This window comes from Saccopteryx leptura, chromosome 3, assembly GCF_036850995.1.
Source record: "Saccopteryx leptura isolate mSacLep1 chromosome 3, mSacLep1_pri_phased_curated, whole genome shotgun sequence".
Lineage (NCBI taxonomy): Eukaryota > Metazoa > Chordata > Mammalia > Chiroptera > Emballonuridae > Saccopteryx > Saccopteryx leptura.
This window is the reverse complement of record NC_089505.1, coordinates 247778571-247805680: the sequence shown is the minus strand read 5'-3', so window position 1 is coordinate 247805680 and position 27110 is coordinate 247778571. Positions and strand designations below refer to the sequence as shown.

General features: G+C 38.7%; 1 protein-coding gene across 14 annotated transcripts in view; it reads right to left on the bottom strand.

Annotated features, from left to right (window-relative positions):
• The window catches only part of AAK1 (AP2 associated kinase 1), a 207764-nt gene that overhangs the window by 80252 nt on the left and 100402 nt on the right, over positions 1-27110 (bottom strand). For all 14 annotated transcript variants that reach the window (XM_066378061.1, XM_066378066.1, XM_066378064.1 and 11 more), the window contains exons 4-5: positions 5329-5437; positions 3245-3387 (exon numbers count right to left, since the gene is read on the bottom strand). In XM_066378061.1, coding sequence (XP_066234158.1) covers positions 3245-3387; positions 5329-5437 — 252 coding nt within the window. The remainder of the gene's footprint in view (positions 1-3244; positions 3388-5328; positions 5438-27110) is intronic.

The following is a 27110-nucleotide window of genomic DNA, read 5'->3' as shown; positions in this document are numbered from 1 at the left end:
CTCTGCCCCTCCCCTTGCTCTCACCTCTGTGCCCTCTCAGGATCTAGTACCATGAATGTGCCTAGAGAGTGACATGCACGCTCTCATTTAACCTTACCACAAGCCTAACAAAGCTGGCACTGCTGTCTCTACCTCATGGGCGAGGAAACTAAGGCTCAAGGGCTAAGTGTTTAGAGGAGCAAACAAAGAGCCTGAGGAGGAGCCTGGTGGAGCACACTCTACAGAGTTCAAGGGAGGAGACAGTCATAACGCAGTCAGAGGCTACGGAAGGAGAAAAAGACAGGGACTGGGAAGTGTCCTTTGCACCCGGCATTATGAAGGACACTGCCATGTTCACTTCTCAGAGAGCACTTACTACTCCATCAGTGCAAGGCACACTAGTGGCGCAGAATCAGAGTTCAGGTGTGAAACTGAAACCCATTTGACATGGGGAGAGAATGAGGCTCCAGGGAGGCCGGGGCTCATACAGGTCACAGAGAAAGTTCCCACACTCACAGACCAGTGCTGGTGCGGCCCTGCCATGCTTCTCCCCTATTTATTTCCCCCTCACAAACTCTTCTCCAAGGCAGGGAGCAGGGACAGAGGTCAGCTCCTAAAATGTTGGCACCATTGCTTATTTCAAAATACATGCTAACAGGCCTGAGGATTTCACTCATTGTTAAAGGCAACAATTGAATTAAATGTTAATACATACTCAGAGCAGTGGCCTCTAGCCTGGTCTGCAACCTGCCAGGCACTGGGCCCTTCACTCCCTCTGCATCCCCAAATGCCTGAGGCTCCCTTCCTGAAGCTGCCCTCAGACTCCATTCTCTGCCTGAAATGTCCTTCATCTTCTGTGATCACCCATATCCCACTAGTACTTCAAAATTCCACTTTTCTAGAAGATTTCAATCAGTTTCCATGACCTCACTATCTGATCATATATTAAGCCACTTGTTTTCATCTATTCATCATTTTGTTATATAAAGTTTTATAATTCATCTATTTGTTTCAAGTCTAAATATTACATCCTCTCAATACTTTAAATATTTGAGAGTAGGAACCATATTTTATCTGTGCAGAATTATGTATTCATACTATGCGAGGCTCATAATATTTACTAAGAAGTATTCTCCTGTTTCTATACTAGAGAAGGCTGTCTAAGGCTTTTGGAGCTATACACCTATATCTTCCTGAAAGCTAACTGTGTTCGTACAGAAATGCTAGTATGTGTGTACCACTTCACACTCACTACAGATGGATAAAATAAAAAAGGACCATAATAAGTATTGGTAAGGATGTGGAGAAATTAAGAGCTTTCGTATATTGCTGATGAGATATAAAATGGGGCAGCCACTTTGGAAAACAGTTTGGCAATTTGTCAAAAGGTTAAACACAGTTACTAATTCCACACCAGGTGTAAACCCAAGAGAACTAAAAGCATATGCCTACATGAAAATTAGCAGATGGCTGTTCACTGTAGCTTTGTTTATAATAGCTATAGTAGAAACAATTCACTTCCACCAACTGATGAATAGATAAGCAAAATGCAGTATATCCACATGATGGAATATTCCGCCATGAAAAGAAAATACACTACAACATAGATGAACCTTGCAAACATTATTCTGGGTGAAAGAAGTCAGATACAAGAGGTCATATAGTATGAGCCCCTTTATAAGGCAGGCGAGAATTCGACCAGTGAACCATAAATGCCCAGGTCCCATTTACATGAAATGTCTAAAACAGGCAACAGAAAGTAGATTAGTGGTTGCCAAGGGTTAGAGAGCTGGAGAATAAAGTGTGATTGCCAACTGATAGGGGATTTCTGTTTTGGGTGATAAAATGTACTGAAATTAGATAGTGGGGATGGTTGTACAGCCTTGTAAATACACTAAAAGCCACTGAATTGTACACTTTAAAAGAGTGAATTGATGGTATGTGAACTGTGATCCTCAAACTTTAGAATGTACAAAGACCACTTGCGGCACTTTTTAAGATATGAATTCTGGGCCTCTTTAACACCACCAAAATTATAGCCCAATAGATTCGCTGTGAAACCAGCAGTCTGCGTCGAAAGAACACAGTAGGGGATGCTGGTACACGTTATCAGCTAGGAAGCACATGTCTCACAACACAGGTATAAATAAAAAGGAACTGCAATTTAGAAGAGCTAGATTCAAATGCTGGTACTGCTCCTTCCTAGTTATACAACCTTAGGAAAGTCGGGTAGCCTCTCTGCTCCTGTTTTCTCAACTATAAAGTGTAAAGAAGAATGTCTTCCTCCAAATATAGAGTGTCATAAAATGTCAGGTAGAGCACATGGCACACATTGGTGCTCTATAAATGCTAGCGAATCCTAACCGGTGCCAATTCCATCCAACAAACATTGTCAAGCAACTACAACATAACAGGCCCAGGGCAAGGGGATGATAATTAGTAGAACAAGTTTTAAAAGTTATCAATTAATAGATTTTGCAAAATAGAAAAGAGACTTTAAAGACCAAGCATTATTGTTAATAAACTATTTAAATTAGATATTATTTTTCATGACCTTGAAAAAGCAAATTTGGGAGTGTATCGGGAAAAACAAAAACAATATGTGTTCAAGCATTTGATGATTATAAAGAATTTCTGAAAACTACTTAAGTAATAACACTGAAAACTGTACTGTACTGTTATACCTTTTCTTCCTTGGTACTTCCTCTCCCCAAGTAGAACACAAGCTCAGAATTTGGGACCATACCTTAAACTTCTCTCACACCCCTTTAGTATCCACTGATTGCTGGGGAAGATAGAAAATACTCTGTAAGCTTGACCAGGTGGTGGCACAGTGGATAGAGTGTCAAACTGGGACACGGAGGACCCAGGTTCGAAACTCTGAGGTTGCCAGATTGAGCACGGGCTCATCCGGCTTGCGTGCGTGCATACCAGCTTGAGAGCGGGGTCACTAGCTTGAGCGTGGGATCACAGACATGATCCCATGGTTGCTGGTTTGAGCCCAAAGGTCGCTGGCTTAAAGCCCAAGGTCGCTGGCTTGAGCAAGGGGTCATTCGCTCTACTGTAGGCCCCGATCAAGACACATATGAGAGAGTAATCAATAAATAACTAAGGTGCTACAATGAAGAACTGATGCTTCTCATCTCTCTCCCTTCCTATCTGTTCCTATCTGTCCCTCTCTTTGACCCTCTCTCTGTCTTTGTCAAAAAAAAAAAAAAGGAAAGAAAATACTCTGTAAGAACAAACAATCAGTGTGGTCTGTTACCTTCAGGTCACGGTGAATAATGGGCGTTTTGCACTGATGGAGGCGGGCAACAGCTTCACAGGTGTCACAGAATATCTGCAGCACTTCATTCTCTGTAAAACCTGTTTGCAGGCGTTGGTTCATCAGGTTGACCACCTGGCCTCCTGAGAGGAGTGAAGAGCATAGGAGAGGTTATAAACATTCAGATTTGTCACTTACCCATAAGAATAATGGTTCTCCATAAGCAACCTGGATGAAGGAAACAGAGCTGATCACTGGCTAAGCCAGGACTAAAACCCAGGGTCTTGACTCCCAGGCTGGCATTTGCTTTTTTACAATCCAGTGCATCCTCTAATGTGTCTAAAACAGTTTCCCTATTTTATAAGCACCCCAGACATGTGCTGCCCTCATTATCATGATGTCTTCAAGATTAGTAGCACTGACAATATGGTCCAGCTCTAGTTGCCTGGTTATACTGTCCTCGCTGTGTATGAGACAGGGCCACAGGTTCAACTTGCTATATTTTTCAGTAAAAATCCAATTGCACAATAGACCTCAGGAGAAGGAAGAAGACAGTTTTATAGTCATACTTTAGGAACAGTCTGGTCTTACTGGCTTCACTACTGGTTTGTAGAAATGTTACACCAATATTTAATCTCCAATATCAAAAAGCTAACAGCTTCATTTACAAAATCATCTAGATCCCCAGATGCTCCTACTGTCTCATCACTAAACATTTTACTGTCCAAAATGGGATGGGCAGGAGGAAACAACCTGTCAAGTTCAAACTTGGTAGCATTTTAAAAATCAGATTAACAGGTATTATAGTAAAGGCTAAGTTATTGATTAACATCACATTTTTGGTATTATCAACATATTTTAAGTTTATGGACAGTCTCTTAAGACAGTAGTTTTTAAACACTTGACCATGGACCAGCACAAAATTTCTAGCAGACCTGCATGGGTCGGCAGACCGGTGGTTAAAACCACTGTCTTGCCTGACCAGGCGGTGGTGCAGTGGATAGAGTGTCTGACTGGGATGTGGAAGACCCAGGTTCGAGACCCGAGGTCGCCAGCTTGAGCGTGAGCTCATCTGGCTTGAGCAAAAAAAGCTCACCAGCTTGGACTCAAGGTTGCTGGCTTGAGCAAGGGGTTACTCCATCTGCTGAAGGCCCACGGCCAAGGCACATATGAGAAAACAATCAATGAACAACTAAGGTGTCAAAATAAATAATTGATGATTGATGCTTCTCATCTCTCTCCATTCCAATCTGTCTGTCCCTATCTATCCCTCTCTCTCTCTGCCTCTGTAAAAAATAATAATAAATAAATAAAAATAAAAAAAAAACAAAAACCACTGTCTTAAGGCAAGGAAAGTGTTAGTGGAAGTAAGGGTGATTACAAACCAGTGAGACAGTGACCCACACTTATAAGTGGAAGCTGCTTACACCAAAAAAGTCAAACCTCCAAACAATGGCTATATGAAATACAGTCAACTCTGAGTAAATTCATGCCACAGTCTGGATTTCCCAAGATAAATATTGCTTGAAACTCTGTGCTTTCAACTATGTAACTCCACTGTTAAGAGCAGCATGTAGCCTTACTAACAATTACAGCTCTCAAGGAAGGAGAGGAAAGTCATTTTCACTAGACTAAAGGCTTCTCACACCCCATCACAAGGATGGTGGTGTGGGTGGAGAACAGAACACACAAGTGAGGGAGTGGGGAAGCTGAACTATTTCTCTGGTTCATCACTGGGCCTTTATTATGTATCTTCAAATTTTGTTTTAAAGCATCACAAAGAACACATTCATTCTCATTCTGATACATTCTCATTCATACAAACATCAAAACTTCCTAAAACTAACAAAAATGATGTTTTTTGTATTATCCACCACTTTGAACTGTTTGTACCACTGGTCCTTGCTATTATGAGAATAACCAAGAGATGACAGCAGACTCTATCTTTTAGCCTCTTAGTTTCCCAGTCTTTAAAACCTGAACAAAATACATTAGGGTACAGTGCAATTACTGAAACAAACACCATGCTCTTGACAATAAAAGTGCTACTGTGTGAGAGCTTAAGGTATGGTCCGTATACTCACCCCTACAGAAGTCCATCAGAATGAGCACTTCCCACACATCACCACTACTCACATTGTTGATACTAGAATCAATGTAACCCACAATGTTCTTGTGTCCCGACAAGTCCCTCTGTAAAGAAGAGATGAAATATTATCAGTTACAGACATGGACAGAGACAGAATATGCCAGTCAGTTCTGTTAGCCCAGATAATTTAAGTACACAGAGATTAAGGAGCAGGGTCAAGAGCAGATTCCCAGTGATCTCTGAGATTCATGGCCAAATCTTCAAAAGCAATTCTAAAACCCTACTAAACCACAGCACTCTCTTGTACTACACTCTGGAACCAAATGGACACAGGTGACTAGCTGCTCACTGCATTAGTGATCCATGAAAAACAGAAGCAAAGACTCACATCTCCAGAAAGACTGCAGAGGGGCTAAGAGGGGAGACACAGCATGAACTAGTTAAACATGTGAATTTTTAATTCAGAAAAGTGAAACTGATGTTTTTTCCTAGTTGTAGGGACAAAAGTGAATTCAACTTGACTTTAAAACTGCTCATACTGTTTTACTCCCTTTAGGAACTATATGAAAATAACTGCTTTACAGAGTTCTGAAGGGACTATAATGGCATTCAGACTTAAGCATTTTGCTTGTAATTAAGCCTTTCAAGCCAACCAGCTGGGACAGAAATAAGATGAGTCATGTTTCCAGCTCTCTGGCTGGAAAAGCATGAGATCTCTCAGGCTACTTGTGAAATTAATTTTGTGTCAGGACCCAGTGAGGCACTAGAAGTTGCTCCTCACCCTGTTATCGTTATTTCAACATTCATAGAGGCAAATCTATGTAATGATGATGTTCAAAATCCGAGGTCATAAGTGAGCAAAAAGTGAGCTAGATTGGTAATAGGATATTTGCACAAATACATTAATTAGTTTCAATAAATTATTTTACTTTTATTTAATAAAAAACGTGAGGGAGGGTGTGGAAAATGTGGTTCTGTAAGAGTTGCCACACCAATTTGGCAGTTTGGACCACAGAATACTAACTATAACCACACTAATGGAGAGTCCACTGTTTAAAGTACTACGTAAAGTCTCTTTCAATCTGAAATCAACATACCAAAACAAAAGGAAACCTCTTAATATCAAATGAACACACTGAACCCTGAACATCAGGGTTAAAACTCACTTGAACTTTCCTCTGAGCAAAAGATTAAGAATGACTATTGTCTTAGAAGGTAGACCAAAGGTAGAAAGGTCACCACTGCAACTGGCATTGGGAAAGTGGCCAGAAGTCTATGCAAGAACAGTTTCAGAAAAGGGATGTAAAGGAGGTGAGAATGAAATTGGACTTGCAATGAATGTGAATTGACTATGTAGAGCCAGTGACTAGCGATTACTCTTTCAGAACAGTTTGTGCTGAACAGAAACAGCATCGAGGAAAGGAACTTTTAGGATGGGACAGATCAGAGCACTGGAGAGTGGAAGAAGCCAGCCAGAAGAAGAAAGCTTTAAGGCTGCAATCCTCAATGAAACAAAGTCCGTAGGTAGGAGAGGTGGAGATTCAAGGCACTGTTACAGGGACTGGTCTTAGAAAGCAAGCAGGAAAGAAGAATGGATATGCATATTGGTTTAAGGCTGAAAAAATAAGAAAACTTAAGTCTGTTCACAGCTAGTTTTGTTTTTAGTAGAAAGCAAATTCGTCTTCCAGTGCAAGGGAACAGTGACAGAAAAGTCTTATAACAACTGCTTTGGATGTAACAAATAAGAGATAATGAGGCAGACAGCAGTCTCTAGAATGCAAGTTCCTCCAGGCAGAAAGTGATTTCAGGACTCATGTTTGACAGGACTATTTATTATTCCCTCTGCTTTTCAGTATTATTATCAACTCTTCTAGAACTTGTTTCCATTTACACAGTCCTGGAAATAGAAAGAAGTGGAAAGAAGTTCTTCGAAATCAAAATGGAGCAGAAGGTCATGTCCCTAAATGTCCACAAGGAGGAATGAAAGACTAATAATTTCTACATTTAACTGTTTGAAAAAGAATCAGCAATGTTGCCTGTGAATTTTTATCACTCAAGAGAAATAATAAAGAATCTACAAGAAAAATAAAAAGCATTTGGTGGAGCCAAAGGGAGGTTGAGGGCTATTAGAGGACCCAAGCTAGATCATTAACATCTGCAGATGGCATCCTAGAACAGTGTGCCAAGATATTTGCTGATGAATTCAAGCCCAAATTCCTGTTCATTTTGTCTTATGCAGAGATCCTGAACTAAACTATAGCCACTAGAAAAGACCATCTCTTTGGAGGGAATACCATGACTTTTAATGATTTGAAGATGTAGCAACATCTTAGTTTTTAGAGAAAAACATCACTGGTTTATAATTGATGGAGAAATCTGTCTGAACAGTTGTGAAATGTAGTAAAGGTAAGAGAAAAATCTTACTGCAAATTGAGACTGGCTTGCATTTACGGCACACTGGCAGCATTTTTCAGCAGCCTCAGGCCAGAGGATGTCCCAACTTTCCCTGGCTTTAGTTAAAAGACCAGCCCAGGCTTACAGAGCAGATTGGACCCACAGGTATGGGATGGAACCCACATAGGGGAGGGGGCATCCCAGTTACCATTTGTTTACTCAGGAAGAGGCAGGATGAGGAGGAAAATGCTTTGATGCCCTTGGCTACAACTAATATTTGGAACTGGGGTAAAAGTCTATGAGTTTTAGGGAAGTGGAGAAGGTTCAGTTAAACTATAGATCAAATCAGTTTATATTACATGATTTAACAGTGATAAGACTAAAGAGATTGTGTTGTCATTTCAAACTTTAGGTTTAAATTAACATTAAATGAGATTAATAAAGTCCTGACAAACATGTTATTAGAAGACCTACCTTATTAAATAGATATCTAAAGTGGTTTATAGCTTATTAACTTTCATATTTAACTGCTCGAAATGCTAAAAAAACTGAAAATTAGCCCTTCAACCAGATCCTATAGATTATTACAAATTTCAAGTTTATCTTGGATCTTAATTAATGATGCTTGTAGCACAGAGCAGAATTCTATCCCTAGCTTCAATATTCCTGCAGCAGAATTCTTACTTAATCTTAAGGGCTTATAACAAAATGGAGGACTCAATTCCTAAATACATCTCTAAAAACCTTTATATTTATGTTCAAGAAAAAAAAGATTAATGTTCTAAATAGATTATCAATAATATCACTCACCTCAAAATAGTAAAAATGAGTATTGCATATAACTAATTTCCCTATATACCATTTGCTCAGGCCCCCCTTCCTTGCAATGTCAGCATGATACCTGTAAATTCCTGTTTCTCATAATGCTTGCATTTGCATATAATAAATTCCCAAAGAGGTAATATTATCCCCTTTCATTCTCCATTCACATAATTCAATGTTTTCTGATTTTATGAGTCAACATTATTGCTACCTACTTTTAGAAGCACACTATGGTTGCACAGACCTTTTTAACTAAATTTCAGCTTCTTCTTAATTTAGAAAATGAAGGAAAGGAGTTTTAAGGCCTGAAATTAGTTTATCTCCCCCAAAGTTGCTTCATAAAAGAGTCTTCTGCCTTACTATTCCTTCCCCCTTCTTTCTTTACAACTCTAAATGTCCTTGATACCTCTCTTCAAGGAGTTATTCACAGGCAAACAAAACCAAGCCCACTGCATTAGTAAAAGGAACCTCTGATACCTGGGCTGGTCCTGGAGTTCTACTGAAGGCCATGTAGTCTGGGGCCCTTGTGGGTTTCTGCTACATAAGACCCAGCTATTCTCCTGCTTACATTCAAATGTACTCTCCCTTTTCTAAGTCTTACTCATTAATTAATCCTGTACTTACTAAATAGATCTCTAATGTCATTTAGAGTCTGATTCTAAGTTATGCAGTCAAACTTTAATATGCGTATGAATCAGCTAGGGATACTATTTAATAGAACCTACTCCAGTGGTTCTGGGATAGGATTTGGGATGCTCCTGGTCAGTGGCATTTAACGTAGCAAAGATTCAATGTGGTCCACAAACATTTGCTGGTTAGTAAACTGTTATCAGACCATAAGGACATAAGGAGCTTGTTTCAGGATCTCAATGAAGGAAGTCACTAAGCTAACTTTTTTTTAACTAGTGAGACTTGACCTATGAGAGAAACAGTTCATTGATTTAAATTCTGACACAAGGTGTTCTGAATATCACCCCTACATTTTATATCGACAATTGATTTTTGATAAGGGTGTCAAGACTACTCAATGAGGGAAAAGAAATGGTGCTGGGACAACTGAGTATCAATATGCAAAGGAATGAAGTTGGATTCCTACTTTACAAAATATATGAAAATTAACTCAAAATGTTCCAAAGATACAAAGAAAACATATGCGCAAAATCTTCATGATGTCAAATACTTAACACCATTTAATCATTTAGGGAAATGCAAATCAAAACCATAATGAGATATGACTTCACAACACTAGAATAACTATTATCAAAACCAGAGACAATAAAAAATGTCAACAAGATATGAAGATTATGGAAAACAGTTTAGTATTTTCTCAAAAAGTACAGTTGCCACATGACCCAGCAATTGAAACCCTATGTATAGTATATACCCAAAAGAAATGAAACATTATATCCACAAAAACTTGTAGATAAATGTCCATAGCAGCATTAGGTTTAATAGTAAAAAATGCAAACAACCCAAATATCCATTGAGATAAGCAAAATGTGGTATATACCATACAAGGGAATATTATGCAGCCATGAAATTAATAAAGTATTGAGGTATGCTAGAACATGAATAAATCCTGAAAATACTATAATAATTAAAAGAAGTCAGCCCTGGCCAGTTGGCTCAGTGGTAGAGCATTGGCCTTGCATGTGAAAGTCCTGGGTTCAATTCCCAATCAGGGTACACAGGTGAAGCGACCATCTGCTTTTCCACCCCTCCCCCCTCCTCGTCTCTCTCTCTCTCTCTCTCTCTCTCTCTCTCTTCCTCTCTTGCAGCTATGGCTCAAATGGATTGAACAAATTGACTCTGGGCACTGAGGATGGTTCCATGGCCTTGCCTCAGACACTGAGATGGCTCTGTTGCCAAGCAACAGAGCAGCGGCCCCAGATGAGCAGAGCATGGCTGGGTGGGGACTTGCCAGGTGGATACTGGTTGGGGTGCATGCAAGAGTCTGTCTCTCTGCCTCCCCAACTCTCACTTGACTTAAAAAAAAAAAAAAACTAAAATAAAGAAATCAGACACTGAAGGCCACACACTGTATGAAGTTATTTATAAGAAATATTCAGAATAGGCAACAAAGTAGATTATTACCATAAACTAGAGCAAGGGAGAATGGAGAATGACTGCTAATGGTTATAGGGTTTCCTTTTGAGGTGATGAAAACACGTTCTGGCATTAGATAAAGCAGGGGTCTCAAACTCGCGGCCCGCCGAACAATTTTGTGCGGCCCGCAGACTAATCCACGAAGTTCAAAATATTTTGGATAAAATTAAGTAAGCCTAGGGGCCTACTTGTATTTTTCATTTCTCTAGCATCCTAGCTAGATATTAGCTTAGTTAACAGCAGTTGTGATGCGAACTACAGTTTCTGGTCGTTTTGTAACACTGAGTAAAACTGCATGTACGATTGTGCTTGTTGTACTGATTTTTTTTTGTTTTCAACTGCAGTGAGAAAAGTGTTGTGTAACAGTTGCCTTTTGTAGACCTAGTGCGGCCCGCTGAACGGCTGTGATCTTGCTCTGCGGCCTACATGCTGAGTTGAGTTTGAGACCCCTGAGATAAAGGGTAATAGGTGAATGATCATGTGACTATACTAAAAAACAATTATATATAAAGGGTAAATTTTATCTCAATTTATAAAGAAAAGTAATACAAGTTGGGCAGGGGAATAAAATAAAAGAACACACAAGGAAAAAACAAAAAAAACAAGATTCTTTGAGTAACACTGATCTAGAGCAGTGATAGTCAACCTGGCCCCTACTGCCCACTAGTGGGTGTTCCAGCTTTCATGGTGGGCGGTAGCGGAGCAACCAAAGTATAAATAAAAAGATAGATTTAACTATAGTAAGTTGTTTTATAAAGATTTATTCTGCCAAACTTAGCGAAAATCCAACATAAAGTACTTTGTAAGTAATTATTATTATATGCTTTAACTTGCTGTAACTCTGCTTTATAAATTTTATAAAGTAAAGTCACTTCCCTACTTTATAAATCACCATTACTGTGGAACCAGTGGGTGGTTAGAAAATTTTACTACTAACAGAGATACAAAAGTGGGCGGTAGGTATAAAAAGGTTGACTACCCCTGATCTAGAGCAACCAGACAGCCCAAATCTGTATTCCTGCTATACCTTTTTGACAAGCAGTTTTCTCAGAATAATGCCATTTCCCTGGGTCATGAGCCCATCTACAGACAGCCCATCTATAGAACTGTTCATCAGTTCTTTCTTACATCCAACTAGAAACTTCTACTTCCTGATTCCAGATTGTCCTCTTTAGAGCAAAAAGAACAAATTAACTATTTTTTCACTTTCTAAACTCTCTCTCATCCAAACTGCATTTTGTTTATTTTTTTCCGGCAAAGTAACACAGTATGTATTATACAAATGTACACAATTCTTGCAATCTCTGAGAGACGTAGGGTTGTTATGGCTTCTATTCCACAAAAGTCTGTGTATGAGGCAGGGGCTTTAAAACATCACATAAGACTTTGACTAAGAATGGCAAGAATTTTTTTTTTAAAGTAAATTGAATAGATGCATTTATCACTGCTTCTTTCAAAGCCTTAAGTATTTGCTTGTTAAAAGGCATAAACTGAAGACCTGCTTCTGGGAAGATGGAGTTGATGTATTTTCCCTTACTTCTCCAGCTCAATTCAACTGAATACTTTGGACATTATATACTGCTCACAAAAATTAGGGGATATTTCAAAATGAATATGAAGCAATTAAAAAAAGAAGGATTTGATATTTTTTAAACAAGAACATCAGAAAAGCAAATGACAAGTCAAAGAAAGTTGTTTGATTATGCAAATGAGATATAAAACCAACTTTTATTTCATTGGTGAAAATGCATTATACAAAAGGTTGAAAGTACTGAATATCGCCTGACCAAGTGGTGGCACAGTGGATAGAGCATCGGACTGGGATGCGGAGGACCCAGGTTCAAGACCCTGAGGTTCCCAGCTTGAGCACGGGTTCATCTGGCTTGAGCAAAGCTCACCAGCTTGGACCCAAGGTCGCTGGCCTGAGCAAGGGGTCACTTGCTCTGTTGTAGCCCCATGGTCAAGGCACATATGAGAAAGCAATCAATGAACTACTAAGGTGTTACAATGAAAAACTGATGATTGATGCTTCTCATCTCTTTCCATTCCTGTCTGTCCCTATCTATCCCTCTCTCTGACTCTGTCTCTGTAAAAAAAAAAAACAAACAAAAAACTACTGGATATCTGCATGTTCCCTAATCCCCTAATTTTTGTGTTATAAAACAAACAAAGGGAGAAGAGTCTGAAATGTGGGCAGAAGACAGGCTGGCTAGGAATTTTGGGACCCAAGGAATGACCTGGTGCTGAGTGGCCTGAGTTTTCTTTTTGTTTCATATCCCAGACTAGAAACTAAAAAAGCCACCAAGCTGAAAACACCAATGGGCACAGACAAAAAAGCTCTAATGAAAGTCTGCTCTAGACAAACTTAGGAAAGTGGCAACCTAGTAAGACAGAAACTTACATATACTAACTGTTCTACTCCAGCCAAACCACAGGAAAAACTGCAGCCCCTACTCCAGCCATGCCAGCAAAGGCCAAGTTGGGAGCCTAGACTACCATCTTCGTGAGGTTACATCACCCCAACCCACCCACCAGGGTTGGTAGTGTAACAGAAGGCTGAATAGGGAGTCAGAATCTTCATCTCTGTATGTGGTAAGAAAGTGCGCTTCCTTATCCACTGGGATGATGTCAGAGGAGGCCAAGTGTAGAGAGTCAGGCCTTTCACAATCACTGAGCTGTAACAAGGCCAGCTCCCATACTCATGGTGTTAGCGGAGGCCACATGAGGAGCAAGGGCAAGGCACACCTACCTTCCCAACCAGGAAGTATCAGTGAAAGCCTACTGGGGAACTGGAACTTCTACCCAAATCTAGTAGTAATGAGGAACACTTCCTGGGGTGTCAGCAGAGGCCCAGTGGGAAACCTGAATTTCTATACCCATATAGTAATAACATGGGAGCACCTCTGAACCTCCATCAATCCCTTGCCAGAGCAGAAACCAGCTAAAACATAACAAGAACTAGGGTTATCTCAAACTAAATGGAAAAAAAATCAATGATGCAAATACTGAGATGACAGAGACGAAAGAATTATCAAGCTACAATTTTAAAGCAGTTATGGAAAAAAATGCTTAAACCAGCAATTACAAACATGTTTGAAACAAATGAAAAAACAGAAAGCCTCAGCAAAGAAATAGGAAGTTTCACCAATAATACTGAAAACCTTGCCTGACAAGATGGTGGTGCAGTGAACAGAGGGTCGGACTGCGATGCGGAGGACCCAGGTTCAAAACCCTGAGGTCGCCAGCATGAGTGTGGGCTCGTCAGCTTAAGCACGGGGTTGCTGGCTTGATCCTAGGATCATAGACATGACCCCTTGGTTGCTGGCTTGAGCCCAAAGGTTGCTGGCTTGAAGCCCAAGGTCACTGGTTTGAGCCCAAGATTGCTGGCTTGAGCTCTGCTATAGCTGCCCAGTCAAGGCATATATGAGAAAGCAGTCAATGAACAACTAAGGGAGCTGCAATGAAGAATTGATGCTTCTCATCTCTCTCCATTCCTGCCTGTCTGTCCCTATCTGTCCCTCTCTCTGACTCTCTCTCTCTATCTCTGTTACACACACACACACACATACACACACACACAAAATACTGAAAACCTTAAATCCTGGACGATGAGTTCAGTTGGTTAGAGCATTGTCCTGATACACCAAGGTTGTGAGTTCAATCTCCAATCAGAGCACATAAGAATCAACCAATGAATGCATAAATAAGTAGAACAACAAATCAGTCTCTCTTTTTCTCTCTCTCTCAAATCAATTTTAAAAAATACTGAAAACCTAAAGAAAAACCAAGTGGAAATTTTAGAACTGAAAAACACAATGACCAAAGCAAAAGACATGGTGAATAGGCTCAAACAGCATGGAAGTGTCAGAGGAAGGAATCAGAGAACTGAAATATAAAACAATAGAAATTACCCAATATAAACAAAAGACAGCAAACAGATTTAAAAGAGAAAGAGACCAAAATAAATATGCATACTGAAATAAATATAAACAAACAAACAAACAAATAAAAAGAGACAAATCTCTTTTGCAAAAAGGATTCTAAATGATTTATGTAGAAATATCACCTTCAAGGAAGGGAATTATGAATGCCTATTCTTTAAATTGGGCTGCCTATGACTTTCTTTAAAAGAAAGAAGTATGAGGTGGGAGGGCGTGAAGAGTAACTTTGTAGGAATGAAACCTGACAAACACTACTTTGACCAGGTAATCACAGTCAGCATCAACAGGGAAATCGTGGTTATACTATATACCCATGATACAATGTAATTAAAATTGCACCTTAGCTCTGTTGTTTTCCTCTGAAATGATAACCCCAGTCTAATCATGAAAAAATAGTCAGACAAATTCTAATAGAGGGCACCTACAAAATAAATACTTGACTAGTATAACCCAAAACTGACAGTTACCAAAAACAAGAGAAATCTGAGAAACTCCTACAACTAAGAAGAGCCAAAGGGCTTAGCCAGATAGCTCAGTTGGTTAGAGTGTCCTCTCGAAGTGCCAGTTTGACACCTGGTCAGGGCACATACAGGAAGAGATAGATGTTCTGGTCTCTTTTTCCTTTTCTCTCTCGCTCAAGTCAATAAATAAAAATTAAATTAAAAAAAATAAGAAGAGCCAAAGGAAACATGAAAATTAACTGTAATGTGGAGACAAAGATGGCGATGGAGTAGGCAGACGTGCCAACTTCCAACTCCCAGAACCAAAGTGGATTACAACTTAATTTTAAGAACCATCATCTGGGCCTGACCTGTGGTGGCACAGTGGATAAAGTGTCGACCTGGAAATGCTGAGGTAGCCAGTTCGAAACCCTGGACTTGCCTGGTCAAGTCACATATGGGAGTTGATGCTTCCAGCTCCTCCCCCTGTCTCTCTCTCCTCTCTCTCTCTCTCTCTCTCTCTCTCTCTCTCTCCCTCCCTCCCTCCCTCTCTCTCTCCTCTCTAAAATGAATAAATAAAATAAAAATTAAAAAAAAAAAAAAGAACCATAATCTGGAAAAACCATTTTGGACTAAACTAAGAGGACTCTTTAACCAAGGATCACTGAAGAAGCCACACTGAGACTGGTAGGAAAAGTGGAAACGCAGAGAGGGCTGCCCAGCTCCCGGGAGCGAACAGCAGCCCGGAAGGACTCGTGTGGTGGGAAGTGAGTTTAGGGGAGAGGGGAGGGTCCTGGGCCCCAGGAACAAAGCCCCAGGAACAACCCCTGAGCCTAGAAGAGGCGTACGGACAGTATTTAGCTGCAAAACAAGTCAGGATACTGTTTGTGAGAAAGACAGATTTTGCAGACCCAGGATTCTTCCTAAAGGGACCATGCAGAAAACCTCTTTTACAACCACTTACCCGGGACTCTAGGGGATGAGGAGAGATGAGAGGACCAGAGTAGCAGGAAGAGAGTATAATCTAGGAGGCACAGGGAGAAACACTTTGAGGAACAGCCACTCTAACCCCTGGGCTGAGTCAGCCCCCAAATCTAAAGTGAGTATTTCCCCTGGAACCAGCAATACCAGCAAAGGGAAGCAGGACACCAGCCAAACAGAAGTTCTCCTGTGACACTCAGAGCAGAGTCGCTTAGATAGACGGAGCCATCAGGGATACAGTATTGAGTGCTAAGGTCTGAGCTGCACCACCCCCACCCATGCTGCTGAGTGCTCGCCGGAGGACAGGTGGTAGGATGCGGAAGCAAGATCCCGTCAGTGGGGACAGAAACCAGGCCGGCTATGACTGAGGCCAGGGTGAGCTCAGTCCCGCCCAGTGGGGGCAGAGGCTGAGGGCGGCTGTGGGGGCAGAAGGGGCCCACAAAAGTGGTCTGGCCTGGCTGTGGGCCGGGTGAGCAAGAGGGATCCCGCCTACAGTCATGCCTGCAGGCGCAAGGCGAAAGCCAGGGAACCAGTGGAGACCCACGCTGAGCATGGGGGCACAGCCCTACCTATGGGAGCAGGGTGAAGGCCGAGGCCAGCCAGGGCTTGTAGCCTGAGCATGTGAACACAGCCCCGCCCCTGGTGGAGAGGTAGAAACCACAGCAATTGCTGCAGCAGGCTGGCGCTGGCAAAGCCCATACCCAAACGCTGGAGGAGGCAGCAGAGCAGGTGGTGGGCCTGCAGACAGACCACACCTAGGGAACACAGAGGCCACACCCACTGGACTCCCGTGGCCACACCCTTCTTTTCACAGACAAAATGGGAAGGCAGAGAAATGCAACCCAAATGAATCAAGAGAAATCCCAGAAAAGGACTTGAATGAGTCGGATATAACCAAATTACTGGATGCAGAGTTTAAAATAATGATGGTTAGGATGCTCAAAGATCTTAAAACAACAATGGATGGACATAACGAACACCTAAATAAAGAGATAGCAGATATAAAAACGGACATTGAAGTAATAAAAAAGAATCAGTCAGAAATGACAAACACAATATCAGAAATGAAGACCACAATGGAAGGAATTAAAAGCAGGATGAATGAAGCTAAGGATTGAATCGGCGAGTCAGAGGAGAAGATAAATGAAAGCATGGAAGCAGAGCAAAGAGAAGAGACTCAAAAAGTCTGAGGACACTAAGAGAGCTCTGTGACAACATGAAGAGAAATAACATTTGGATCATAGGGGTTCCTGAAGAAGAGAAAGAACAAGAAATAGAGACCTTGTTTGAAGAAATCATAGCTGAAAACTTCCCTAATTTGATGCAGTAAAAAGTCACATGGGTTCAAGAAGCACAGAGAACTCCATTAAAGAGAAATCCAAAGAAATCTATACCAAGACACATCATAATTAAAATACCAAAGCTAAGAGATAAAGAAAGAATACTAAAAGCTGTAAGAGAAAAGCAGTCTATTACCTACAGAGGAGCCCCCATAAGGATGATATCTGAGTTCTCAACAGAAACACTTGAGGCCAGAAAGGAATGGCAAGAAATATTTAAAGTAATGCAGAACAAGAGCCTACAACCAAGACATCTTTATCCAGCGAGGCTATCATTTAAAATGAAGAAATAAAAAGCTTCCCAAACAAACAAAAAAAATCAAGGAAGTCATTACAACCAAACCAATGCTGCAAGAAATGTTAAGGGGCCTGTTGTAAACAGAACAAAGGGGGAAAAGAACACAGTAAAAGAGGAAGGTAGCTTTAAAGAATAAAATGGCAATAAACAACTACGTATCAATAATAATCTTAAATGTAAATGGATTAAATGATCCAATCAAAAGACATAGGGTACCTGTGTGGATAAGAAAACAGGACCCATACATATGCTGTCTACAAGAGACACACCTCAAAACAAAAGATACACATAGACTGAAAGTAAAAGGTTGGAAAAAAAATATTTCATGCAAATTGGAATGAAAAAAAAGCTGGGATAGCAATACTCATATCTGACAAAATAGACTTTAAAACACAGGCTATATATAGTAAGAGATAAAAAAGGTCACTACATTATAAATATCTATGCACCTAATACAGGAGCGCCTAAATATATAAAGCAGACTTTGATGGATATAAAGGGTGAGATCAACAGCAGTACTATAATAGTAGGGGATTTCAATACCCCACTAACATAACTAGATAGATCCTCAAGAATAAAAATTAACAAACAGCAGACTTAAAGGACACACTAGATCAACTCGATTTAATAGATATCTTCAGAACCTTTCACCATAAAGCAGCAGAATATACATTCTTTTCAAATGCTCATGGTACATTCTCTAGGATAGATGACATGTTAGGGCACAAAAGGAGTCTCAGCAAATTTAAGAAGATTGAAATCATATCATCTTCTCTAATCAAAATGTCATGAAACTAGAAATGAACCACAACAGAAAAACTGAAAAATACTCAAACACTTGGAAACTAAATAGCATGTTATTAAATAACAAATGAGTTAACAATGAGATCAAAGAAGAAATAAAAAAATTCCTAGAAACAAATGATAATGAGCATACAACAACTAAAATTTATGGGGCACAGCAAAAGCAGTACTGAGAGGGAAGTTCACAGCACTACAGGTATACCTTAAGAAGCTAGAAAAAGCTCAAATAAACAACTTAACCCTGCATCTAAAAGAAATAGAAAAAGAACAGCAAGTAAAGCCAGAGCTAGTAGAAGGAAGAAAATAGTAAAGATCAGAGCAGAACTAAATGACATAGAGGATAAAAAAACAATACAGAGGATCAATGAAACCAAGAGCTGGTTCTTTGAAGAGGTAAACAAGATTGATGAACCTTTAACCAGACTCACCAAGAAAAAAAGAGAGAGGACTCAAATAAATAAAATTAGAAATGAGACTGCAGAAATAACAATGGATACAACAGAAATACAAAGGATTGTAAAAAAATACTATAAAAAACTATATGCCAAAAAATTAGATAACCTAGGTGAAATGGAAAAATTCCTTGAAACATACAATCTTTCCAAAATCAACCTGGAAGAATCAGAAAACCTAAACAGACCGATTACAACAAATGAGATTGAAACAGTTATCAAAAAACTCCCAACAAACAAAAGCCCTGGGCCAGATGGCTTACAGGTGAATTCTACCAAACATTCAAAGAAGAACTAACTCCTATCCTTCTAAAGCTATTTCAAAAAATTCAAGAGGAAGGAGGTCTTCCAAGCTCCTTTTATGAGGCGAGCATAATTCTCATTCCAAAATCAGGCAAAGACAACACAAAGAAAGAAAATTATAGGCCAATATCCCTGATAAATTTAGATGCTAAAATCTTCAACAAAATATTAGCAAACTGGTTCTAGCAATATATGAAAAAAATCATACATCATGATCAAGTAGGATTTATTCTAGGGAGGCAAGGCTGGTACAATATTCACAAGTCAATCAATGTGATTCATCACATAAACAAAAGGAAGGAGGAAAACAACATGATAATTTCCATATATGCAGAAAAAGCATTTGATCAAATCCAGCACTCATTCATGATCAAAACTCCCAGCAAAGTGGGAATACAGGGAACATACCTCAACATGATAAAGGCCATCTATGACAAACTCACAGCCAACATCATACTCAATGGGCAAAAATTAAAAGCAATTCCCTTAAGATCAGGAACAAGGCAGGGGTGCCCCCTTTCCCCACTCTTATTCAACATAGTTCTGGAAGTCCTAGCCGCAGCAATCAGACAAGAAGAAGAAATAAAAGGCATTCAAATTGGAAAAGAAGATGTAAAATAATGATGTAAAACTATCATTATTTGCAGATGATATGATGCTGTATATAGAAAACCCTTAAGTCTCAGTCAAAAAACTACTGGACCTGATACATGAATTCAGCAAGGTGGCAGGATATATAATTAATACTCAGAAATCAGAGGCATTTTTATACACCAACAATGAACTGTCAGAAAGAGAAATTAAGGAAGGAACTCCCTTCACTATTGCAACAACAACAAAAAAAGTACCTAAGAGTAAATTTAACCAAGGAGATTAAAGACTTGTACTCAAAAAATTATAAAACACTGATAAAAGAAATCAAAGAAGATACAAACAAGTGGAAGCATATGCCATGTTCATGGGTAGGAAGAATAAACATCATTAAAATGTCTATATTACCCAAAGCAATTTATAAATTCAATGCAATACCAATTAAAATACCAATGACATACTTCAAAGATATAGAACACATATTCCAAAAATGTATATGGAACCAAAAAAGAACATGAATAGCCTCAGCAATCTTGAAAAGGAAGAATAAAGTGGGAGGTATCACACTTCCTGATATCAAGTTATACTACAAGACCATTGTACTCAAAACAGTTTGGTACTGGCATAAGAACAGGCATATAGATCAATGGAACAGAACAGAGAACCCAGAAATAAATCCACACCTTTATGGACAATTGATATTTGACAAAGGAGGTAAGAGCATACAATGGAGTAAAGACAGCCTCTTTAACAAATGGTGTTGGGAAAATTGGACAGCTACCTGCAAAAAAAATGAAACTAGACCACCAACTTACACCATTCACAAAAATAAACTCAAAATGGATAAAAGACTTAAATGTAATCCATGAAACCATAAGCATCTTAGAAGAAAACATCAGCAGTAAGCTCTCCGACATCTCTCACAGTAATATATTTGCTGATTTATCTCCACGGGCAAGTGAAATAAAAGACAGGATAAACAAATGGAACTATATCAAACTCAAAAGCTTTTGCACAGCTAAAGAAAATAAGAACAGAATAAAAAGACAAACTACACAAGGAAAGAACATATTCAACAATACGACTAATAAGGAGTTAATAACCAAAATTTATAAAGAACTTGTAAAACTCAACACCAGGAAAATAAACAATCCAATCAGAAAATGGGCTAAAGAAATGAATAAACACTTCTCCAAAGAGGACATACAGATGGCCAAAACGCATATGAAAAAATATTCAACATCACTAATCATTAGAGAAATGCAAATTAAAACCACAATGAGATATCACCTCACACCAGTCAGAATGGTGCACATTAATAAAACAACACAGAATAAGTGCTGGCAAGGATGTGGAGAAAAGGGAACCCTCCTGCACTGCTGGTGGGAATGCAGACTGGTGCAGCCACTGTGGAAAACAGTATGGAGATTCCTCAAAAAATTAAAAATCAAACTGCCTTTGACCCAGCTATCCCACTTTTAGGAATATACCCCAAGAACACCAATAGCACTGTTTCAAAAGGAGAAATGCACTCCCATGTTTATGGCAGCATTGTTCACAACAGCAAAGATCTGGAAACAGCCCAAGTGTCCGTCAGTGGAAGAGTGGATTAAAAAGCTGTGGTGTGTGTGTGTGTGTGTGTGTGTGTGTATATATAATGGAATACTATGAGGCCATGAAAAAGAAGGAAATCTTACCTTTTGCGACAGCATGGATGGACATGGAAACTATTATGTTAAGTGAAATAAGCCAGGCAGAAAAAGAAAAATAACATATGATCTCATTCATTTGAGGAATCCAATGAACAATGTAAACTGAGGAATGGAATTTAGACAGAGGAGAGATCAAAGAAACCAGAGGACAAGAGAACAGAGGGAAAGGGGATGACAAGATGGGATAAATCTGAAGGAAAGGGGGGAGGGTGCTATGGGGAGGAGTGCAAAGAAGATGTTGAGGGGAATACGGGGGAGAGGGAATGCATTTGGGGCAACACTAGACACTATGTAAACACAATAAATTAAAATCAATAAAAATAAATTTAAGTGTAATGTGGTGTCATGGATGGGATCCTGAAACACACAAAAATATTTGATAAAAATAAAATATGAATAAACTATAGATATTAGTTAATAACTAAAACCAGTTCACTAAAGTATGGAAAACATACCATACTAACATAAGATGTTAATAATAAGGGAAATTTGGTGTGGGGTATATAGAACCTCTGTACTATCCTATCAACTTTTCTGTAAATATAAAATTTCTAAAGAATAGTCTATTAAAACAAACAAACAAACAAAAACCAGCCTGACCAGGTCATGGCACAGTGGATAGAGCTTCAACCTGGGATGCTGAAGTTCCAAGTTTGAAACCCTGAGTTTGCCAGATTGAGTGTGAGCTCATCTGGCTTGAGGATGGGCTCACCAGCTTGAACACAGGATCTCTGGCTTGAGCGTGGGATTATAAACATGACTCCATGCTGCTGGCTTAAGCCCAAAAGTCACTGGCTTGAAGCCCAAGATTACTGGCTTGAGCCCAAAGGCTGCTGCTTTGAAGCTCACAGACTCTGGCTTAAGTGAGAGTTCACTGGCTTGGCTGGAGGGCCCCCCACCCGACCCCAGTCAAGGCATGTATGAGAAGCAATCAATGAACAACTAAAGTGATGCAACTACAAGTTGATGGTTCTCATCTCTCTTCCTGTCTCTCTTAATAAATAAATAATCAAAACCAACAACAACAACAAAACAGAAAAACAGAGCCTCAGGGTACTGCACAACTATAATAAGAGATCTAAAATTCATATGATCTAAGTTTCCAGAAGGAAAACAAAAAGGGGGATGCATTGAAAAACTACCTGAAGATATAGTAGTTGAAAACTTTCAAATTTGGCAGGTAAACATAAATCTACAAACTTAAGCAGCTGAGGAAATCCCAAACAGGATAAACCAAAGGAATCTACACCAAAATACGTCCTAACCAAACTTCTGAAAACACAAACAAACAAAAATACAGGAAGCAGTCAGAGAAAAAGGCACGTTATCCATATAAGGACAACAATTTGAATAAGGTATATCTCATCAGAACAAGAGGCCAGAAGGAAGTGGCACAATGTGTTTAAGTGTTGAAAGAAAAGAACTATTGATCTAGAATCCTATGCCCAGCAAAAATATCCTTTAGAAATAAAGAGGAAATCAAGACATTTTCAGATAAAAGAAAACTAATTATATTTATAACCAGCAGACCTACCCTAAAAGAATGGCTGAAAAAGTTCTAAAAACAAAAAGAAATAGTAGAAGAAAACCCTGACATGCCAGGAAGGATAAACACAGTAAGCAATAATATGGATAGCCTGACCAGGTGTTGGCACACTGGATAGAACCACAGCCTGGGATGCAGAGGACCTAGGTTCAAAACCCCAAGGTCACCAGCCTGAGCGCAGGGTCACTGACTTGAGTGTGGGATCATAGACATGACCCCATGGTCACTGGCTTGAAGCCCAAGGTTGCTAGCTTGAGCAAGGGGTCACTGGCTCAGCTCCACCCCCACCCATCAAAGCATTTATGAGAAAGCAGTCAATGAACAACTAAGGTGCTGCAATGAAGAACTGATGCTTTTCATCTCTCTCCCTTCCTGTCTGTCTGTCTGTCTCTCTCAAAAAAAAGACAAAGAAAGAAACAACATGGATAAACACAACAGACTTTTTTTCTCTATTAATTGTTCCAAATTAAGTTTTATAGTGGAAGCAAAAATTATAGCACTGCCTGATGTAGTCCTAAATGTATGTAAAAGAAATATTTAAGATAATTATATTACAAATAGAGAGTTTAAAGAAGAAAATGGAATGGTTTCTATACTTCAGTTAAGTGTAAAATAATAAATAACACTAATAAATAATACACATTATATATATGTATATATATGTGTGTGTGTATAATATTAATTATACATAAAAGTTATACAAGGAAATAGCCTGCAAGCAGATCAAAAGATGCTCAACATCACTAAGCATCAGAGATATGCAAATCAAAACCACAATGAGATATCATGTCATTCTTATTAGGATAGCCACTATTAGAAAAAAATAAAAATAAAACAAAATAAGTGTTGGAAAGGATGAGAAGATATTGGAACTCTTGTGTACTGTTGCTAGGACTGTAAAATGGTACAGCTGGTATGGAAGACAATATGAAGGTTCTGCAAAAATTATATTATCCAGCAATTTCACTACTTGGTATACACCCCAAAAAATTAAAAACAGGATCTCAAAGAGATACTGGCACACCCATGTTCACTGCAATGCTATTCACAACAGTCAATGTACACTGACAAATAAATGGCTAAATAAAATGTGGTTCATATATATACACAATGGACTATGACTCAACCTATAAAATAAAATCATGTCATATTCAACAACATAGATGAACCCTGAGGATAGTATAGGAAGAGAATAAAAGGACAAATACTGTATGATTCCACTTATATGAGGTATACAGAATAGCTAAACTCAAAGAATCAGGGAATAGAATGCTGGTTGCCAGGAGCTGAAGTGAGGAGAAAATGGGGATCTGCTATTCAGCAGGTATAAAGTTTTATTTATTCTAGATGGGTAAGTTCTAGAGATCTGCTGTACAAACCTGTGCCCAAAGTTAACAATACTGCACACTTAGAAGTGGCTAAAATGGTAAAGTTTAAGTTATGAAAGTTTGACTACAATAAAAAGTATTTTCAAAAGTTAGAGTAAAATTAAAATGAAACAAAATTTTGAAATATTGGCTTAGAAGCATAAAAATGAAATATTTGCTTAGTTGAAAATCTAAGAAAGATATCTAAATAAATTGAAAACTATGCCCACACAAAATTCTACAAAATTTTAGCACTTTTGTTCATAAGTGCTAAAACTTAAAAGCAACCAAGATATCCTTCAGTAAATAAACAAGTAAACTGTGATACATCTATACAAAATATATTATTCAGCTCTAAAAAGAAATGAGCTATCAAGCTATGAAAAGACATGGAAAACCTTAAATGTATATTGATGTGAAAGATGCCAATCTAAAAAGGTTACATACTGCATCATATTGAATAATTTCAACTATATGAAGTTCTGAAAAAGGCAAAACTGTGGTGAAACTTAAAAAAAAATCAGTGGTTGGTGGAATGGAAGGATGAACAGGCAGAGCACAGGAGATGGTGACAGTAGTGGAATGATTCCTTACTATACCACAATGGTAAACAGTACATGTCATTACACATTTGTCAAAACCCACAGAAAGTACAATACCAAAATGAACCCTAATATAAGCTATGGACTTCAGGTGATAACAATATATAGCTTCACTGATTGTAACGAACGTACCACTCTGAAGCCAATGTTGATAGTAGGAATGCTGAGCAGGTGAGGGGTGTTGGGTATATGGGGATTCTCTATACTTTACATTCAATATGCTGTAAACCTAAAACTGCTCTAAAAAGTAGTCTGTTTAAAAAATCATACAAAGAGATACATTCAAAAACACTACACATAAATCAAAATGGAATTCTAGAAAAAGTTCAAATAACCACAAGAAGACAGGAAAAAGAAAAAAGAACAAAAAGGAAAAAAAAATAAAATAGATTTAAGGACTAACTTATCAGGACAAACAAATATTAAATGTAAATGGCCTAAATACATAAAATTTTAGACAGACATTGGCCAAGTAGATTTAAAAACACAATCCATTTATATGATGATGATAAGAACTCACTCGAAAACAAAATATAAGCAGGTTGAAAATAAAAGGATAAAAAATATATATATACCATGCAAACTTGAATCCCAGTAAACCCGGAATGGCTTAATTAATACAGATTAAGTAACTACAGAATAAAGAAAATTACCAGACCGCTGGCCAGTTGGTTCAGTGGTAGAGAGTTGGCTCGGCATGTGGATATCCTGGGTTCGATTCCTGGTCAGGGCTCACAGGAGAGATGCCAAACTGCTTCTCCACTCCCCCTCCCCTCACTTCTCTCTCTCTCTCTCTCTCTCTCTCTCTCTCTCTCTCCATCTCTTCCCCCCCACACACCCAAGGCTCACTTGGAGCGAGTTGGCCCTGTGCATTGAGGATGGCTCCATGGCATCTGCCTTAGGCACTAAGAAGAGCTCAGTTGCTGAGCAATGGGGCAATGCCCCAGATGGGCAGAGTACTGCCCCCTCGTGGGCTTGCCAGGTGGATCCCAGTCAGAGTGCATGCAGGAGTCTGTCTCTCTGCCTGCCATCCTCTCAATTAATTAAAAAAAAAAAAAAAGGAAAGATAATTAGAGACAGAGAGAGACACTGTGTAATGACAAAAGGCTCAATCCATTTAACAATTCTAAATATGAATGTGCCAAACAACAGAGCTGTAAACATGTGAATTGATAGAGCTGAAAGAGACAAACTGCAGTTATATTTGGAGATTTCAACACCTCCATTCAACAACTGGCAGAACAACTAGTCAAAACTCAGCAAGGATAGAGAAGAATCTAACACCATGTACTGACAGGATCTAATCAACATTTTTCAAACACTTCACTTAACAACAAAAGAGACATTCTTTTCAAGTCCACAAAACATATAGCAAGATAGGTTATATCCTGGTCCATAAAACAAACTTCAATTAATTTAAAAGAAGTGAAATGATATAAAGTGTGTTCTCCAACCACAGTGGAATCAAACTAGATATCGATAACTAAAAGATAAGGGAAAAATTGTCAGATAACAAGAAACTAAATACTATACTTCCAGGAAACCCATGGATCAACAGGAAGTCTCAAGGGAAATAAAAAAACAACAACATTATAACTGAATGGGAAATAAAATACACATAAACTGTATTTATGTAAATAAATTGTATGTATGTAAATAAAAATCACATACAACAAAGTAAAGCAGTGCTGAAAGAAAAATTTACTGCACTAAATGTGTATAATAAAAAAGAGGAAAAGTTTTAAATCGTTAACCTAAACTTCAACCTCAAATACTTAAGGAAAGAAAAAAAGCAAAATAAACCTCAAAGAAGCAGAAATAAAGAAATACTATAAAAAAGAAGAAATGATGAGAAAAATAAATATAAGAAGTAATGGAATTGAAAATGGAAAAATAGAGAAAATTGGTGAAACATGATCTTTAAAAACTTCAATAAAATTCAATAAAAACTTCAAAAAAACTTCAATAAAATTGGCAAACTTCTAACAAAGAAAAAAGAGAGGAGATACAAATGACCAATATCAGAAATAAAACAGGGGCTATACCACAAACACTGCACAGATCAAAGGATAATAAGA